This window comes from Heliangelus exortis, chromosome 3 (genome assembly GCF_036169615.1).
Source record: "Heliangelus exortis chromosome 3, bHelExo1.hap1, whole genome shotgun sequence".
NCBI lineage: Eukaryota > Metazoa > Chordata > Aves > Apodiformes > Trochilidae > Heliangelus > Heliangelus exortis.
This window is the reverse complement of record NC_092424.1, coordinates 107,401,795-107,421,854: the sequence shown is the minus strand read 5'-3', so window position 1 is coordinate 107,421,854 and position 20,060 is coordinate 107,401,795. Positions and strand designations below refer to the sequence as shown.

Here is a 20,060-nt window from a genome sequence, read left to right as displayed (position 1 = left end):
GGGATCCCTTGGGTTTCCTTGACACCTACACTCTCCTGACTCACTCTGAGGAATGCATTTTTACCCATCTGAAATACAGCTGCCTTGTTAATTTTCCTTGTTTTGACTACCTTATACACATCTTTGCTTTTTCTGCCATGAGGTCTCCCCTGGGTTTTGTCTCAAGAAAGATAAACTGTATTTCTTTGCTTTAAAGGCTTCATTCGGTTTTGAGAAGTAAAGCCTGTGATGGTTTTGTGCACCTACCCAGACTAGAAATAGATACCTAAATTGTAACCCCAAGTCCTGCTGAATGCTTGTTGAAAGGTTGTTCTCTGCAGAAGACTGCTCATCTATTCTAAATCTTGTGTTTTACGCTTACCTCTAGCAGACTGGGACTGAAAACCAAGCATCAAGTTAAGTAGCAGCTCCTGTATCTAAAGGAGAAGATAACACAAGAATTCTTCTCTTTGTTATTTGGTTTTGCTTTGTTAGGAGGCAGATTTCACTTGTGCTTCTGATGTAAGGACAGGAGAGGGCTGAAAATTTCCTCTGCTGGAAAATGGTCTGCAGAACCAAGGCCACTGCTTGCTACTGGAAAACATCTTAGAACCAAAAGGGAGGAAAAGGGTCACACCTGTGGCTCTCCTAGTGTGGGGTGGAGTGGACCAGACCAAAGCATTTCATCTCATATGCATCATACTCAGTATAGGTATAAAGGATCATGAGGATTAAGCTCTCTTCATCTGTGGCTGGCATCCTGAAAGCACTCTGTCCTTTTTTGTGCCTTTGATCCTGATCTGTGTGTTCCTGAATTTGTGTATTCCTGAATCCAGTTCCAGTCTGCTGACTCCAAGAGTCAAAAGCCAAGACTTTACCATGGCCTGCCCTGCAGCCTCAGTGCTGATGTGAGCATTACTCAGGGGGTCGTCATGCTGGTTTTGTGTAGGTTTGTCCATATTTCATTATTAATTTTTCATTTGCAACCTTTCAGTACCTGAATGGGCCTACAGAAAAGCTGGAGATAGACTTTTTACAAGGGCATGTAGTGATATAGGATCAGGGGGAATGGTTTTGAGCTGAAAGAGTGAGATTTAGATTAGATAGTATGAAGAAATTCTTTAGTGTGAGGGTGGTGAGACACTGGCACAGGTTGCCCAGAGATGCTGTGGCTGCCCCATCCCTGGAAATTTTCAAGGCCAGGTTGGATGGGGCTTGGAGCAACCTGGTCTGGTGGGAGATGTGCCCATGGGAAGGGTGTTGGATCTAGATGATCTTAGAGGTTCCTTTCAACTCAATCCACTCTATAATTCCTTAATTCTCATTGTTTCATTAAAGCTGTGTAGTATGGATCCCAGCCCATAATTCTTTCTCCTTTATTCTTGCCTCCTTTGTGAAGTAAGGTAAAGGTGTTAATAGAAAGCATCTGCCATTTGTTTAATTGCCTGTCCAGTGTTAAAACTTGACATGGTTGAAGTAAAAAAATAATGAAGAGAAAGCTCATCAAAGATTTATGTTTTACCTGAGTCCACATTAACATAACTTAGGAGCTCCAATGTGGAAGTGGAGAACTGCAGCTCTCAAGGTGTGTGTAACTCACTGAAGAGCATCTTAGGGCTCCTGTCAATGCTTGCAAATGATTAGATGTGAGGATTAATATGTCTCAAAACAGGATCTAGAAAAAAACCCACCATATGGAATGGGGAGTCATGTAAATTAGGAAGTAGGAAGCAAAAAAAGAACAGAGTGTATTTAAAGTTGCCACCCATTCAGGAACAAGTGTATCTCACTCATCTCTCTGGAAAGGTTAAGATATGCAGTGTGGAGTTCCTTCTTGAAGGTAGAAGCCCTGAGCCTTTAAAAAAAAATCTTATAAATGATCTACCCTCTGCTTTTATATTTTTTTCCTTTCTTTTTTTCTTTTCACTTCTAAGCAAAGTATGCAGAGGTGGTGATGTCTGTGTCTGGGATCAGGTTAGTGACTGTGTTTTTTCCAGGGTGGGACAGAACTGGGTTCAATTCCCATCTTTTCCTGAGGAAGTTCATGTCTCCTGGGAGAAGGGCCAAGGATTTAAATAGTGAGCTTCCTGAAGTGGAATTCCCTCTCCCTTCTTCAGAATTTCTTCTTCTTTTCAAAGAAGAATTCAAGTTAGAGAGGAACCTGCAGCTCTCTGGCTTAGTGGTAAAGAATTTCATGTCCTGAGTTAACATTATTGCTCTGAATATTGTGCAGTAAAATGTGGGAAACCCTTCTCCTAGGGAGGAGGAAAGATTGGTTTCAATCTCCAGAGGAGCTGAGCTGGGTCTTGATGTTTTGAGTGGGTGCTTTGAGAGCTGAGCAGCTGGGTAAGAAAGGGACTAAGCCCATCAATACTGACCACACAGTTATGGTTTCTGAAGAGAAATAGGAATTCTTCTCTTTTACGTGGCATCCATTTTGCATGGTCAGTAAGTCTCTTAGTCAGCCAAGGTGGATAGCAGGGTGTTTGACAGAAAAAATACTCTTTTGTCTTCTATCTCAATCCCCATTTGGAAGCAAGGTGCTCTGTATTGGGGAGCAAGGGAGGCACTCGGTATGGTAGGGTAAAGAAGTGAAATATATAACAGGTTTTCAGTTTATTGTTCTGTTTACTTGTTTTGGTTTGATTTTTTTATTGAGACCTCAAAATATTAATGAAGGTCTGCAGGGCTCTAAGCCCCAGAAACAGAGGGGAGCAGGAAGAGCTGGTAATTTGCTGGCTACTCAAGATCGACTTTGTCACTGTTACTGATGCCATTAATTTGTTATCAGGAGGGGTGGCCTTTGTCAACTTGGCTGCAGTACAGTTTGAAAAGGCCATGTCACTGTGTATAACCCCACTGTATAAAGGAGATAAATTCTTGGCCTGCCCCAAAATGTTGTGTTAGTTTCCTTTTTTTTTTTTTTTTCTTTTTAAAATTTCTTTTTTCTTTTTTAATTTTTTCTTTCTTTTATTATTTTTTCTAATTTTTTTCTTTTTTTAAATTTTCTTCTTTTTTAATTTTTTCTTTTTTATTTTTTAATTTTTTTTCTTTCTCTCTTTTTTAAATTTTTTCTTTTCTTTTTTAATTTCTTCTTTTTTCTTTAATTTTTTCTTTTTCTTTTTTATTTTTTCTTTTCCTTTTTCCTTAATTTTTTTCTTTTTTCTTTCTTTCTTTTTCTTTTTATATTTTTTATTTTTAATTTTTTCTTTCTTTTTTCCTTAATTTTTTCTTTTTCTGTTGTATTTTTAATTTTTTTCTTTATTTTTTTCTCTTTTTCCTTAATTTTTTCCTTCTTTTTTCCTTAATTTTCTCTTTCTTTTTTTCCTTAATTTTTTCTTTCTTTTTTCTTTAATTTTTTCCTTCTTTTTTTCTTTAATTTTTTCAGTTTTTTCTTTTTTAATTTTTTCTTTTTCTCTTCTTTTTTTTTTAATTGGTAAACTTTCCTGCTGATATGTTCTAGGCTGTACTGGTTTATAATACCTTGCTAATGCTTGTTCTCTTTATTTTAAAGAGGGTACTCAAAAAAAAGAGCACAGAGCAACTTCTTTGCCTATTATTAATTACACTGTCACTCTTTGCTTTGCAAATACTATTGAGTAGTTTTTGTGTTGTCCACATCTGCAGGTGTGGCAAAGAGTAAATCAGTCAACTAGTACTGCAATCTCTGTCCTTGCTAATTGGTTCTTACAGCAAAAAATTGACAGTGTATTTCCTTTCTGTCCCTGAGAAAAGCAGAAGAGCAGTGCTGTGTCCACATCTGCTGCTTCTACCAGATTTGTTTTCTTCCAGTTAAAACTGGTGGGACAGAGCCAGATGCACCAGACTTTCAGTCTTACTACAACTATGAGGCTTTGGTTTTTCTGAGAAATATTTTGAAAAAAATGTTTCATTTATAAATATTAACAAAGATTGTGGTAAGGCTGTTCTTCATAAAATGGCATTATGCCTGTGATGGAAAAGCAGCTTTTTTTTCCCTTTCCCCTGTAGTCTGCCCAGCTTTAATTTTTTTAATTCGTTCAGTGTGGTCATGAGGTCCTTCTGCTTCTTGCAATCTCATTTCTTTCTCAGCTTGTATCAACTACAGCAAACACAGAGAGAGGGAGCAGAAGTAGCAGCCTGGCAGGTCAGTTTGTGAAAACAATGCTTTAAACACTGGGACTAGTCAGATGGTTTGTTTACAAGAACTTGCTGTTCTTCTGTTTAAGCATAACATCCAAGTTTTCCTGTTTTCACCCTAAATGGCAATAGGGCTTCATGTTCTCTGCAGTGTTCACAGGGATGTTTGATCCCATTTTGTGCTGTGGCTTCTACTGCTTCTCCAGACTGATAAGGGAGTTCACCAAGCACCTCTCCTAGAACATTTTGCAGAAACAATTTGTTTTCTCTGAGATGCTCTGCTTTTGATGGCCATTTTTTTCTTTTCATCTATGTAACAAGTTTGGGATACACTGGTTATGGTATTCCCTTGGGGATTTTTTCTTCAGTGAGCATTTCTATAGGTAATGGGGTTTCTTCATAGTATTGTGTAATAAGGTTCTTTGGAAATTTACAGCTTTTACTACAGTTGATGATTGAAAGTCATCAGAGTAATTCTAAAAAAAAGTAAATTTGGCCTAAAGCAAGAATACTTTGCTGAGATTTCCCTTGGTAAAAAAATGGGTCCTAAAGGTGCAAGGATGGCAACTTTTACAAATGGCAACTTGAGCAAGTTTATTTGGGATTTTTGAAAATAAGCTGCTTTTAACCTTGATATATGCATAATATCCAAGCCCTTGGGGTGTTTTGTAGAGATGTAGAAGACAGAATACTTCTTGAAGGCAAGCTCCATTCTTTGGGAAGGATTGTTTCAATGGTCCTTTGAAAAATATACGTAGACTTTGAGTTTACTGCACTGTTTCCTCTTTCCCTAAAAAATTGAATGGGGGGAAATTACATAACAGCAAAACTTTTTTTTTCTTTCCCTTTTTTTAAATCTCTCAGTACAGCTTCAGAATCTCTCACCAGAGCAGCACGTGTGCCTGGTGTCTAAATGTAAGGGATTTCTGTAGAGGGTTAGAATGGAGCTTCAGTGCTGGTGTAATCTCAGATCCTGTAAAAATCCCATTTAGGATTCCTGGTTTGTTCTGCAAGGTTGTAGTCATCAGTATTATTTGTGGGGGTTAGTATAGGAGGTTTTTGGTGCCCTTTAAGTATTTTAAATATGGCAAGGTCTGTCTATAGGCATAATAGAGAGACTTCAGAGCTAAATTGTGTTTAATGGCATTGCATTGGGTTAATGTGCTCTTCATATAGATATGTTGGGCAGTTCCCTCTTGGTTTTGGACCTAACAGGTACATCTGCAAGGCAGACCTGCCAGGCTGGTTCAGCCCAGACTTGGGGAATTGGGGAAGTTGACATTTCAGCTGGGCTGTTCACTGTTTGTGTGAATACTGCACTGAACAGAATATCAAAGAGTATGTGTCTTGGACTCCTTTTGAGAGGACAGATATTGGGATGGGTGTGCTTTGTTCAGTGTCTGCTTGGCATGAGCTATGAAACTTCTGTTATCACAGAATTTGTTTGGATATGGTTTGGAAGCGACCTATAAGGATCATGTAGTCCATCTCCCTTGCCATGGACAAAGAGATCTTTCAATAGATCAGGTAACTCAAAACCCTGTCCAAACTAAACTTGAACAATTCAGAGGAGGTGACATCCGCAGTTTTTCTGGGCAACTTGTTCCCACATCTCACTATGCTCTTTATAAATTTTTTTCTCCATGTGTCCAATATAAATCCATCCTCTTTTACTTCAAAACTGTTGCCCCTTGTCTTGTCACTGCAGCCCCTGGGAGACAACCTCTCTCCATCTCCATTACAAGCCCACTTCCACTATTGCAATAAAGTCTCCCTGGAGCCTTCTTCTCCAGGCTTAACAACTCCAACTCTCTCACCTTTTTTTTCCTAGGAGAGGTGCTCTACCCCTTTGTTCATTCTTGGGGGCCTCCTCTGGACCCACTCCAACAGGTCCCCAGATAATGAAAATAAACCATGTGTGCTCCATAGATGCAGAAATTTCATAAATAGGAAAGACCAAGCTTACACAAGGGCTTTGACCTCAGCATTTTTCACTTGAAATTTATTTTAAAATATGGTATTTAGGAACAGCAGAATGAGGGAGTTGCGTTGTCTGATAATTATCTAATGTGCATTGTGAGGCCTCACCTTGAATATTCTGTGCAGTTTTGTGTTCCATAATGTAAGAAGGGTATAAAAATATCAGAATGTATCCAAAAGAGAGAAACAAAGGTGGTGAGTAGCTTAGAGGGCAAAATTTGTGAGTAGCAGCTGAAGACAGTGGGTTTGTTCAGCTTAGAGAAGAGCCCAAGGGGTGACTTCATTGCTGTCCACAGGTTCCTTGTGATGGGGAGCAGTGAGCGAGCTCCTGGTCTGTTCTCCCTGGTGGAAGGACAAGGGGGAATGGCTTAAAGCTTTCTTGGGGGAAGTTAAGATTGGATATTAGGAAAAAAGTTTCCACTGAGAGAGTGGTTATGCACTGGAACAGGCTTCCCAGAGAATTGGTCATGGCCTCAAGCCAGCTGGGGTTAATGAAGTTTTTGGACAATCAGAAACACAGTTTAATGTTGTTTTACTGTATGGAATCTGGAGTTGGACTCAGTGGTTCTCATGGATCCCTTTCAACTTGAGATATTCTGTGGTTCTGTGATTCTATTGTAATTACTCATTAGACAAACCCTAGAAGCTATCTGAAAATAAGGGAATGAAATATGCTAGAGGAATATAAATATAAAATATGCAGCCTTGTTCCAGTAGGACTGTAAATCTAGAGCAAGTCACATGCAGGTGGGAATCTCAGTCAACACAGAGCTCTTCTGCTCCAGTTCTGGGGATGTTCTCCAGCACTCTCCTGCGTCATGGTTTCAGATTCTTTTTTAGCCCTCCTCAACAGAACAGCTTTTGCAGAGAAACATGCTGTAGAAATTTAACAGCATCAGAAGCATTTTTCGTGAAGGCTGTATATAGATTTTGAGTGTCTCTTGGTGGATTGCTAGTAAGGCCTAGGAAGGGATGCTAGAAGCAACCTAAAAATACTACAACTTGTTTTAGAATTCATGTCTTGGAATAGATCCATGCTTCCTTTTTTCATCTTACTGCAGCTGCTGTCACCCTGACAGATCATTTGGACTCACCAATCATTCAATTTTTTTCACATTTTATTTCATAGAATGGTTTGGGTTGGAAGGGACCTTAAAGATCAAATAGTTCCAAACCCCTGCATTGGTAGGGGCATCTCCCACTAGACCAGGTTACTTAAAGCCCCATCCAGCCTGGCCTTGAACAGTTCAGGGATGGGGCATCCACAGCTTTTCAGGCCAAAAATATTTTCAAAATACATGTGTGTATATATATATAATACATATATATAGAAATGCCTAGAACATCAAATGTCTGTGATATGGTTCTGTGATGTGTCAGATTTTTTAAAAAAATAATTAAATATTGTTCATTCCTCACCACCAGTTGTATAAGCAACACAGAGCAAGGTAACTTCAGATAAAATAGTGTTACTGATTTATTTGGGGAGACCAGGTGCACGTGTGGCTATGAAGTTTACAGAAACACAGGGGGAATGAATGATTTGTGGCCTCTTACATTAGCATGATTTGAGATGCTATTTATAGATTCTATAAATAACAATACAAAATATGTATAAACATATGAATAAGCAAATAATAATAATGATGATGTAAAATACATAGGGAGGATTCTTAACAATTCATCCCAGCTGTTTTTATTTTTATTATAGAAATGTGCAATAGATACATAAAATGCTCTCCTGTCCATATGTAAAACCAGAGTGTTTTCCAGTCATCTGACTTTTGTGCTGAGATGTGCAAGAGTTTTCTTCCAGGAGGAGGGAGTGAGGGGGATATGGTGGTTCTATAATTAATATTAAATTTGTGGTTGTATTGAGAAGTGAAGGGGATTTTTAGTGGGGGGAGAAGGTTTGGTAGCTGAATAGGGAGTGAAAGAGGGATCTGAGATGTGATTTATTTTCTTTTTTAATTAAAATAGAAATCTCAGTTTTGTAGCTTCATCCTGAACAGTAGTTTCTCCAGGTAGAGTGTAGTATAATGATGTATAAATTTCAGTATTAAACTAAAATGATCTCAGCTAAAGCAGAAGCTCACAGCATTGTCTTAGGTCAGTGTTTGTAAAGTGGTACTTTTATCCCTCAGATAACTATTAGTGCATGTTGTGTAATTCTAAAGAATTAATTAATTGATTAACATTAATACAGATGGTCTTGAAAGGCTACATAGTAGAAAACCAAAACGAGTCCTAGTACTGAGATAATAATTATGAAAGTCATTTTTTTTTATATTGAGACCCCTTTAAATGCTGGCTTTAGGCAGTAGCTCAGGAGTAACTTCATTCTGTTGGTTACAGAAAACTGACTACAAATTTCAAATTTTCATTTCAAAGTGATTTTTTTTCAGACTACATTGTGTGAGAGAGTTTTCTTTTTAGAGTAAATAGCGCGTGGAGTAGAGGAGTGGATGAATTAGAATAACAATTGTTCAGCAGCAGCATTCGGTTACAAAGCTGTGCATTGAACTTTTTTTTTTTTTTTTTTTTTTTTTTTTATGATATGCATAAATATTTACCGGGGAGAGCTGGGAAAGATCTTTCAGGACTTCAAGTCTTTCCTCCTGCCAGGGGGAGGGCTGTTCTCCAGGCCATATGTTCTGACATGTTGTCAACTGTTTGTCTATATTACGCAGCAGTTGCTAAACAGTTGGTACCATTTTCCTTTAAGAATGTGCCATGAGGTTCAGGACTGCATTGCATACCCTATAAAAAAATTGGGAAAAAAAAAAAAAAAAAAAATTCCCCCACCCCCTCCCAACTGTACATTCAGCTTGTTCAGCAGCAGGCTGAACCTGGCATTGTTTGCTGTCGGAAGTGGGAGCTAAAGGGGACAGACATTCCCCCTGCTCAGCGGGAGCACAGAGCTACGTTTTGCCCTTGTTGCATTATTAATGGCACAATGTTTTTATGTTGCAGATGGCTAAGAGCTAGCAAGGCATCTTCCAGACCATGATGGCTCAGTTTCCCACAGCTATGAATGGTGAGTAGCTCCGGTCGGTTTGTTTAGGTAGGAGTTGGGGGTGTTCGTCTTATTTTGTTATTATGATTTTAAGTATGGTGCTTTTAGTACCTGCAGCAGCATTATGGTCAGATTCCTTCCTGTAGCTTGACTTGTGCTGTAAGACTGGGTGAAATTCAACAGAATGATTACTGCAGTGTAATTTAGAGTATAGATGCGCCTGGAGCATTTTATAATCTCAGATAAATTAAAGGTTTGAGGAATGTGTGACTTATATTGTGGTTACTGCCTGACTTCAGGTGAGGAATATGCTAAGTAATAGTTGATTAAACTTGCATACCTCTTCTAGTGAGTAATTCAGCACAAAGTGTATTTAGTGATAGTAGCTGTGCTATTTATTTTAAACTATTTGTATGTGTTAAGCAATTTGCTGCATTGATGAAAACAATGTCTTTCTCAAAGAAAAAAGGTTAAGAATTTTCCTGATTCTGTGTCATCTACTATAGAAACTTTTGGATTTGTTCCTTGATGATTTCTTTTCAAAGACATATGAGAGTTGAAACCTTAAAATAATCTGTGCATGTATGTATGTGTCAAAGCTCTTTATTTCTAGGGTGTGCTTATACACACATGTGTGAAGACACAATTTACAAATTTACAATTTACAAATATCTGCTGAGAAATGTGATGTTTACATGTTGTTTACAAAGCTGGTCAAAATGAAAGAGAAGTAGAGGAACAGTGCTTTGCACTTCAGGTATTTCAGATAGGGAGTGTTTCTCTCAATAGAAGTAAGGAAATAGATACGAGAAAAAGTATTTCTCATCTCATTGATCTGTGAAGTTCACTGCAGGATAGGGAGGTCTGTTGTTAACTAATTTAGAAAATTGTCACTGCTGTGATAAATTTGGTGAGTAAGAAGAAGACCTTTGCTGAAGACCATTCAGATTTCAAATTAAACTTCTGGATGTTACATCTGTTTCATGTGTGGATAAAACATTCTGTGAAAAAATAATCTGTGTGATCAATACCTTTTGTTTTTTTCATACAGTCAGCTGCTGTTTGTTCTAGACTTGGTTTCACAGACTTAACAATAAATGTAAAAGAAGTCTATATATTGCATATAATAGGGGAAAAAACTAAAAAAAAAAACCAAAACAGATTTCTTCCCCCCCCCCCCCTTTCTTGGACATAGTGAAAAAGCTTTTTTTTAATTTGCCACATGCTTTTTGCTCCTCAATTTAAAATAAACAAACAGAAGCTCTCTTCAGGGAGGATTTATGTTCTTGGCTGTCTCCATGGTTGTTTTATGCATAAACTGTTTGGCATGAGTTTGGTTTGGCTCTTTACTCCTTGGTTCTGTTGGAGGATTGTAAGTGTATTGAGAGAATTGGGCACAATCGTGACTTGCTCTCAGAAGTTTTAGTCAGGGAGAGGGATCCTTTTCTTGATGTGAAGTTGCTTGTCCAGTACTGGCCACCACTCTCAAAAGAAATGGTGCCACAGGATGCAATCTTTCCCCTTGCAGAAGGTCAGTTTGATAAAAAACATAGTAAGAGAGACATAAGGCAATATTTAAACTATTGCCTCTCACGGAATATTTGAATGACCGTGTGTAGTTTTGCAGTCAGATTTCTTATCAGAATTCATAAAATTTCAAATAAGTCAGGGGGGGGAAAAAGACTAGTTTCAATGTGATTCCTGGGTAAATAGTGAGTTACCTTTGCTGTTGAAATTGTTTCTTCTTCCCTGTATTCCTCTTCCCTGCTACTTATTACCACTGTTGTTTGCATTCGAAGTAGATCACCTGCGTTTGCCACTCGTAGCTCAGTGGAAACCTCTCATTATGTTGTTAGACCTTGGTAGTGACTTCAAGCATGAGATTAAGGATGAGGTTGTGTGTGAGGCAACTAAACCATTAGGCAATGCTGCAGCCTGAGAGCCCTGGCTGCCTGCCACACCTTTCTGTTAGCACAGCATTGACTCATTCCTTTTGTATCCTACTAGGGGGAAATGGTAGTTTATCCTCTGGGGAAAAAAACCCCAACTCTTATCCTTATCAAAGTACTTAACTTTCAGTTCACCGGTAGCATCAGGCATGAAGTAGTTTCTGTTTCAGAATTATTTTTGGCGTTCAGTGTTCCAGAGAAGTGAGTGGATGTGTGTACAGGTGTGGGATTATACAACACAGGGTGACGAGTCTGAGAACTGCAGGGTTCAGCTGACAAAGCCAGATAGTCACTGTCATAGGGCTTTTATCATAGGCTGGTTTGGATTGCAAGGGACCTGAAAGATCACCTAGTTCCAATACCCCTGCACATGCAGGGACACCTCCCACTAAACCAGGTTGCTCAAGGCCCCATCCAACCTGGCCTTGAAGACTTCCAGGGATGGGTCATCCACAATGTTCCAAGGTGATCTGTGCCAGTGTCTCACTGTGAAGAATTTCTTCCTAATGTCTAGCCTAAATCTACCCTCTTCCAGTTTAAAACCATTTCTCCTCATCCTGTCACTACATGCCCTTGTAATCCCTTTCCAGCCTTCCTGTAGCCTCTTCAGGTGCTCCAAGGTCTTCCCAGGGTCTTTTCTTTTCCAGGCTGAACAACCCCGGTTTTATCAGCCTGTCCTCATAGGAGAGGTGTTCCAGTCCTCTTGAGCATTTTTTGTGGCTCTCCTTTGGATTCACTCCAACAGCTCCACATCCTTCTTGTGTTGGGAGCTCCAGCACTGGACACAGTGCTCCAGGTAGGGTCTCACAAGAGCAGAGCAGAGGGTCTTGAATGTGTAGAGGATCTTAAAGAAATACAAGACATGATCCAAGTCATTGAGGGCACCTTGAGTTTTTACTCAGAATATGCCTGCACCAGAGCAGGCTCCCAAGACTGTCCAGCCTCACCATGTGGCTGATGGCCAAACTGGAACTATACTGAGAGCTGTGATACTAATTTTTAAGTAGTTGCCACCTGTAAACTTTAGCTTGTTCAATTGTCATATGCTTTGGGGGCACACACTCTTCCTCAACCAATTTTCTACAAAGTAATGAAGGATATGGTGAACAGAAAGGAGCTCTGCTTGCCTCCATTTCTGTCCAGGCTGACCTTTGTGAATGCCTCACTAGAAGGCTTGAAATTCAAAGATGAAAAGTAGAACTTAAGAGAGTGCATGCTGATTTTTCTGGAACTCAGGGCAGACCTGCCAGTTTTTACAAATTTATCTCCCATACAAAACATGAGGGCTGTGATGTCATTTGATATGAACAGCCATGGCTGAGTAGTATCTTTCTCCTTATGTAGCTTCTAACTACAAGATAAACACAGCATCAGATGGATAACAGATACACATCTCCATGGAGTCCAGTTCTATCAAAGATCCACTCCAGACATTCCCAATCCCCCCAGTCCACAAATGAGATGAATCCTACTGAGGACTGAATTTTAGCCTGTAACTGTATAGTGATTGTTATCTCTGTGAAAAGAATAAAATAAATTCACTTTCTTATAATTTATTCTCTTTACATACAGTTCACTTTCTGGATACTACTTTCCCAGGAGTTAATGCTAACTTTTGGAGTTAATGCAAAAGCTTTTGGAAATGCTATTTAGTTATAAATAGCAAGTATATTCAACAGCTGTATTTCTAAAGGTGTTAATGTACTAACCACAAACAACAGTTAAAAGAATAAGGGCTTTAAGAGGTTAAAATACACTTCTACTTAATTTGTCTTTCTGATTGCTCTTTATCACAGAGCAAGAAGAAATGATCTTCACTGCTACAGGATGCCTTCTTTACAGTTGGAGAGCAGTTGCAGAGATGTTGCTGTTTTGTTAACTCCCCTTCTTATGCAGACTAAGTTTTTATCAAGGTTTAATATTTATGCTGATGCTGAATCTTGGTCTAGGGAGATTTAATCTTGATGGTCCATCTGGAACAAGGAAAGCAGTATTTGCTGATCAGTATCTTTCACTTTGTTTCTCTAAGAACCATTGGAATTTTTGGGCTGTTCTTTTTTTTGTTTATGTTTTTATTTGTCCTTCCTCTTCCCCCCTACCACCTGTTTCCTTTTGATATAATTTTTTTGTGGCCCAGCAGGAAAATACCTCTGATAAACTGTGATGCAGAATTGATACTTGTAACTCATTTCACATGCTTCTCAACCTCTCCACTGGGTTTCTTGCTGCTGTGAGCAGAACTGAGGTTTTTTGTCCCTGCACTTAACTCTGGAGACGAGGGCAGACAGGAATGGGTTGAGTGATGTTGTGGTTCCACTGATGCTAAATTCTGCTGCATCTTCTCTATTAAAAGAACTCTGTCTCAAGAGCCATGATTTTTTTTTTTTTGAAGTAGGAGGAAACCTGGTCATCACAGCTCAAATAATACTAGATGAATGCAACCTGACTCTTAAGGTTGTATGCACTGCAGATTCGGAAACTGTAGACTTGGAGATCAGCAAGTGTAGATAAAAGATACTAAGCTGAGCTAGGCCTTGCAAAACAAAATATCAGAACTCGTTTTCCTATCTGAAAGAAAGAAAAGGAAAGAAATCCCAAGGTGAGGATTCATATTTTCTTTGTCCTCATAAATGAATCTTTCCTCTCAATTTTCAGTGAGGATAGTAGTGTCAGTTGACACAGAGCTAAATTATTGTGCTCAGGTCAGAGGTTCATATATTTTCTATCATCACATCCTGCAAAAGATTAGATTTCCAATTGTTTTGTTCTTTTTTTTAAATCCTAACAAGTCAGAAATAGCACTTAAGCATTGTGGAATACAGGGTGTCATTTTCATATTTAATTAGGATAATATGATTCTCATGGAAGATATAAGAGGAAATCTTGGAAAGAAGAAATAATTAGACATGGAGGAAAGCATTAAGTGGGTTTAATGGAACAGGTTTTAACAAGGGAAGATTGCATCTTATGCTTTTTTCTGTAAATTTAGTAGACAAAGTATAACAGATCCCATGTTTGGGCTTCATTAAATAAATTACTGGCTAAAAGGAAGAGAAAATGCGAGTATTAGACTAGGATGTTGTAACAGTGCTGTTCCTCGTGGATTTTTATCTCGAGACCAAGAGATAAAAGAGATCTTACTTGTTATTTATGCCAACATCATCAGGAAAAGGAAATGTTTGCTGGTCAAATTGGTTGATGGCACAAACTTAAGAGTTTCCAGAGTTATACAGTATGAGCTGCTTATCAACTAGTTAAATTTAATTATGTTTCTGTTGGGCTGTCTTCAAATAGCTTTTATTCAGACTGTTGTAGGCTAGAAGAATTTCTGCTGTATGCTGAGAACTCAGCAGTCGGGTGTGACTAAGGAGGAGGAGAAACAGATGTATTAGATGATCATGTAATAATTATGTAATTTGAGGGAAAGGAAATGCATCCTAAAATATGATGAGTGAAAAATAGAGTACTCTGTGTATCAGGTAAGGGACTGGTGAGACATCTTGTGGGATACAGGGTAGAACTTTAGGTTGTCTCCTTTTGAGGAAACAAAACCAAAAAGTGTAATAGATACAGAATTAGGCTTAGTGGTTATCCAAGAGAAATTAATTAAGTGCTGAGAAAGACTAAAGAGCTTGTATTCAGTGACCTACTATGTGTACTCTCCAGTATATAAATTTGCTTTTTTATTTTGTCTTATTAAGAAGTTAAACATTAAGGAGGGAAAAGAACCGTACACACAGTGCTACCACAAGGTTAAAGACAGATGAATCAGCTGGAAATGGGTACAGTGCAGTTGGTCTGGAAATGGGAACAGTTCTGTCAGCAGTGTCATTCTGGACAATGGTCAAGGAAAAAGTCTGATCTCCTCCAAGCAGAGCTTGCATTTTAGAAAGAAAATAATGTATTTGAGTTTCTTGGAGTAGCAGCAGTCTCAACATGGTGACCTTGGTAGTCCCTTCCAATCCTATGCTCCTAAAACATAAAAAAAATTAAGTGGAAAAAAAAAATTAGATAATAACCTAGTGAAGATTAGTGTTAAATCTTCATCCATTATCTCTTTTTAAGCCTGCAGAGGCTTTGCCTTTTGAAGATTTTACTTTGTTAGTATCATGTGTTAGCTATTGAAAGATTACACTGAGTAGGGAACCCAGGATGGAATAATAAAGCTAAAATGTAAGCTGCTTTTTCATTTTGGGTATCAATGAGACTTTCTGATGGTTTTCCTTCAAAGCATATAATAAGCAAGCAAAAAGAGGAAAGAAGATCTACAAATACTTCCCCAAAATGGGTTGACAGCCTGAAGAATTATGAAGGGACACAGAAACATAAATCTGTCACATGGATGAGCTTCACAAGACCTTGACTGTTAAAATTTTCATTTCCTTGAAGGAGTAGCTCTATGAGTTTGGGAAACATACTACTCTGAAAATACACGTTGTGCAGTTCTTGCAGTTTAGGTTTAATGAGCATTGCATGAAGTAGTAGCATCTCATCAGCTAAATTCATCTGGAATCATCATGGCCAGTTTGAACTGGCCATAAATGATATTAATTGTTATTGGCAGAATGAGTTCAAGTTTAGCCCACTAATTATAATGACAAGAACAAACACATTTTTAGATATTGTGGTCTGTCAAGTATGTTTATATAATGCTGTGTTACTTTAATTAGGAATCTTGTATGTTCAGGCTTTGCAATGGACTGCATCAGTTCTTTAGGACATCTGTTGTTTTTCTTACACTGGAACAGTAACTTTAAATCATAATTGAGATAGAAAGAGTGAAAGCCCTGAAAGAATATCAGTGTTCCATAAAAAGTTGTGGTTTAATTGGCAGTGATGTTCTTTGTGTGTGAGTCTCAAGATCAGATAAGATTAATTCAATATCAAGCTCTGTCCCAGTGCTGTTTCTTGAAGTAGCTTGTTTAAAAGTCTGTTTTGGGTTTCTTGTTTGTTTATTTGTTTTGGTTTTTTAAACTAATAATAGTTGCTATATTTTAAATCACCTGCCAACATTTTCCCTGGCATTTCTTCTCATAGCTATAATTGTGTGTTTAACTGTCATCTCTGCAGTAGAATTTCTATTTCTCTAGGAAATGTATTTCATGAAAGTCATTGTTTCACTGCTACTGAAGAATTCTGCACTTGTTAGAGTGTGTGTGGATATTTGTATAACAATATGGAAAAGAGTACTCTTGTATTTTCTTAAGAGCCTCAGGTAAAATTTGCCATGCAGCAAACGATAGAGTTGTCATAGCACCATATTTCACAAGAAATCTTTCTTCTTGTGGGGAAAAAAATACAGGTGTGAGTTAATGTATAAACTGTTCCTGACACAGAAGGTGTGGACTGGAAGGTCAGCAGAATTATTCCTCTTATTTCTCACATTATTTGAATTAAGAAATATATGTATGGTACTTTTTAACCTAACCTGAAGAAGATAATTCAGCATCCCCAGGGTCACCTCTATAGAAATTATCTACTCTGCTGTTGCCAGGATCTGGTACACTTGAGACACTGGAAAAGACCTACAAATAGACATGGAGCAAGGATGTCTGAGAACAAGGTGACCAAAGAGAGAAAGTGGCTCCGATGTTATGGGACACTAAATGGATTAGAGCTGTTTGATTTAGTTTAGAGAAGAGACAGTTAACATTGTGATAAAAATCTGTAAAGCCATCAAAGCATAGAAAAGGATACGAGGAAGAATAGTCACTGTTTTTCATAACTGAAACAGAAAGCAATACTCAGTGAAATCACTGAGCTGAAAATAGGCAGAAGAAAACAGGCTGGTTGGTTGGCTTGGATGTAACACATAATGAACAACTTGATTTGGGACTCACTCTCTCAAGTTGCTTTGGAACCAGAAGTTTCAACATGGAACTTAAAATCTATGTGCTTGAGAACCATGAGATCCAAAACTTGAGATCTGTGCCATGGATATTAAATGGTGGAGGTTTTTAGTGCTTTTTTGGCTCAAGAAGTCTCCCAAATTGCTGACTTCTGACAGCAAAGGGACTTGTTCCTAATTTATTCCATGAATGGCCCTATAAGGTCCTGTGGAGGCAGGATTAGGGCCTATGGTATACACCAATAAAAAAAGTCTTATGTTCATAAATGATATAACTTTTAATATACTATATTTAAAATCAAACTCCCCAGTGTCTGCACATATAGTATTATATAGGTACTGGACATAGTTGAGAAGTTCTGCTAATTAGCAATTTAACATTATAAGGAGTACCACTTAAACAATTTCCTTATTCTTGCTTTAGTTACCTTTGTGTTTTCTCCCAGTTTTCCTCACATGCTTTCTTCCTCCCTGGACTAGAAATTACAAGGAGGAGAGTAACAAGAATGATCAGAGTTATAGATTAACTTCCAATTGAGGAGTAATTACATTGGGTGGGATCTTTCAGGTTTGAAAAGAAATGATGGGGATGGTGAATATAATAGATGCCACCTTCTCAAGGTAATTTGTTATTTTGTAGGCAAGGGAATGGTAATTGTTCTCTGATAACACAAGAATTAATCAGGGTCAAATGAAAATACCATTGCCAGATACCAAACAAAGAGAACACTTTGCACAGTTTAGTTTAACAATGAAAGTCATAGGAAGCTGTGGATGCTGAAAGGTTCCTTAGATTTTTTTAAGTCACTATAAGCAGGTCCATTTTCCTTCTGCTAATGAGGTACCAGCTCTGGTTCAGGAGCTACACTGGGGGCTGGGAAGCATCCTAGGGCAGAACTGCCATGTGCTTCCCTCTCAGTCTGCTGCTCTGGCTATAGGTGAGCTATAGGAGCTTGGCTATAGGTGAGTCTGAACTGGCACAGTCATTACTGTGTTTTGTTTCCTAAATTATCTCCTGATTCAATTTTATTTCACAGATCATTCAGGAAATGCCTCTCCAATTTCCCTGTCTCCCACCCTTCCTGTGTAATTATTCTTTTCTTTTTTCTTTTCTTTTTTTTTTTTTTTCAAATGTTGTGGCTCTTCTCTTTTCCTCTTTCAAGTCTATATTCAGATTCACCACAACCATCAATGTTTCTCCTCGTCCCAAACTTCCTTCCCAAGTCTGAGAACCTGTAAATGTAATTTTTACTCTAGTGGCCAGATAGTTGTGAGAAGTCCAAAAATTATAAATTATTTAATATTTCTTGAACTGAGTTCTGCTCTGATTTTGTTACTTTATGTTTTTGGAGAAGCATTTCCTTCACTCCAGCTAATCTCAAGGTTCAGTTTGTATCTTCTTCCCTGTCTTCTGCAGACTTTCACTGTCTGCATTTCTCCCAGTGTGAAAAGATTTCCTAGCTGCTGTATATGGAAGCCTGCCTGAATCTCTTAGTTGTGCTGCATTCCACAGAGATTTCCTAGACGATAATTAAACAAATTATGCTTTTGTAAATTTTTAATTAAGTTATAGAGAATTTTGTGGATGCTGGTGAGCAGCAGCATGAAAAATCCATTTTCACAATTTGGAAAGTTTGGTCTAAGCTCTGGTGGGCTAAACATGGTGACTAAAATCCTCTATTTTCCTCATTGGTGACTTTGATGCTATACAAGTGGATTGATGTTTACACAAAAAAAGTTCTAAACTGAAGGGTAAGCACATCTTCCACCTTCTGTGTCATGCTGTGGAGTCTGTCAGCTGGAAGTGTGCTCACCTTAACAGATGGAGGCAGATTTTGCAGCTGATAGAGAAGAATTTGGCAAATTATGCCTGTTTTATGCCTTGATGATACTGCTTACTTTGAACTCTTCATACCTTCCATTGGAAGGATTCTTGCTGGTGTATCTTTTTTCCTTCTCTGTCTTTTCTATCTCTAAAATCCATCTAAAAGGATTAAAATTGGGCAAAGACACAGCTTTGTCATTGGGTAGTAGAATGGCCTTGTTTCTTGTGCTGTTAATAACTCAACAGGTGATTACAGTGGCATTCTTTTTTCCAAAATAAGGCAGAAAATAGTTTTACATTTATTGCTAGTATGGAATCTAGGTATGGAGAATGCTTATGTTAAGCCAAGCCTGTGTGCCAACTTTTTTGTGTAAGAAAAATTAAATTAGTATGGGTATGGGTTAATCAGCATGGTTAAGTTATAGTCATTGCACTTTTGGTGAGAAATAGAAATCTTATTTCAGTAAAACTTCAGAAAATACTTTTGAATGAATAGTTACAAATTCTACAGAGAACTCATGTAGAATGTAGCATGCTAATGTACAGTTGAGAGCACTGTCACATTTATACACATTTCCTAATATATTTTTTACATTGGGGGAACTATAACAGAACTTTAACAATTATTTTTTTTTTACACATCTTCAAGTAAAATTGTAATTTGCCGTGTCTGTACTTTTTAAAAAATAGTTCTCTTGCTTGGTGTGTTTCTTTGTTTTTCAGTGGAGCTTGGCAATACTTTAATTAAAAAGGAGCTTCTGAAAATGGATAGCCATAATGAGTGAAATGATTGTGTGTTTTTCATAAACAGAAATACTACAGCAATAGAAATACAATCCTTGTTACTATAAACTAATAGCTTAAGTGCTTTGAAATTGTTGAGTTGTACTGTAAGATCCAGAAAGCAAGTGGATCTTTCCTGTTACCATGAGCCAGACTGTTACGTATCTCTAAATTGTTCCAGGGATTATATTCCTTCTAAAAGCAAGGATTATGTTTCTACATTGAGATCACTGCATGGCACGGAAATGTTAATGTTCTTTACAGATAAATTTTGCTCATTGAAGTGAGGGGATGCCAATGACCTTATCATCAGACAAAATGCTGCATGATAAGGAGTTCTGTTCCTGTTTCATAGGAGCAGGTGGTTAGTTTAAACAAGCCCAGTATTAGATTTAAATGAACTGGTGAACCTTAGGGATTCCCAGTACAACTAAAATCTAGAAATTCTGTACTTAATGGAGAGAATGTGCTGTAGCCTAAAAGGTGCTGCTGCTTTGTTCACATTTCTGTAAGAATACTCTTGAATTATTCAAGTATTTCTTGGCCAAATCTGTGTAGCTC

General features: G+C 37.9%; 1 protein-coding gene across 6 annotated transcripts in view; it reads left to right on the top strand.

The window, feature by feature from the left end:
- ITSN2 (intersectin 2) overlaps positions 1 to 20,060 on the top strand; it is an 83,295-nt gene that overhangs the window by 6,418 nt on the left and 56,817 nt on the right. For all 6 annotated transcript variants that reach the window (XM_071742053.1, XM_071742055.1, XM_071742054.1 and 3 more), the window contains exon 2: positions 9,052 to 9,115. In XM_071742053.1, the coding sequence (XP_071598154.1) occupies positions 9,085 to 9,115 (31 nt within the window). In that variant the 5' untranslated portion in view covers positions 9,052 to 9,084. The remainder of the gene's footprint in view (positions 1 to 9,051; positions 9,116 to 20,060) is intronic.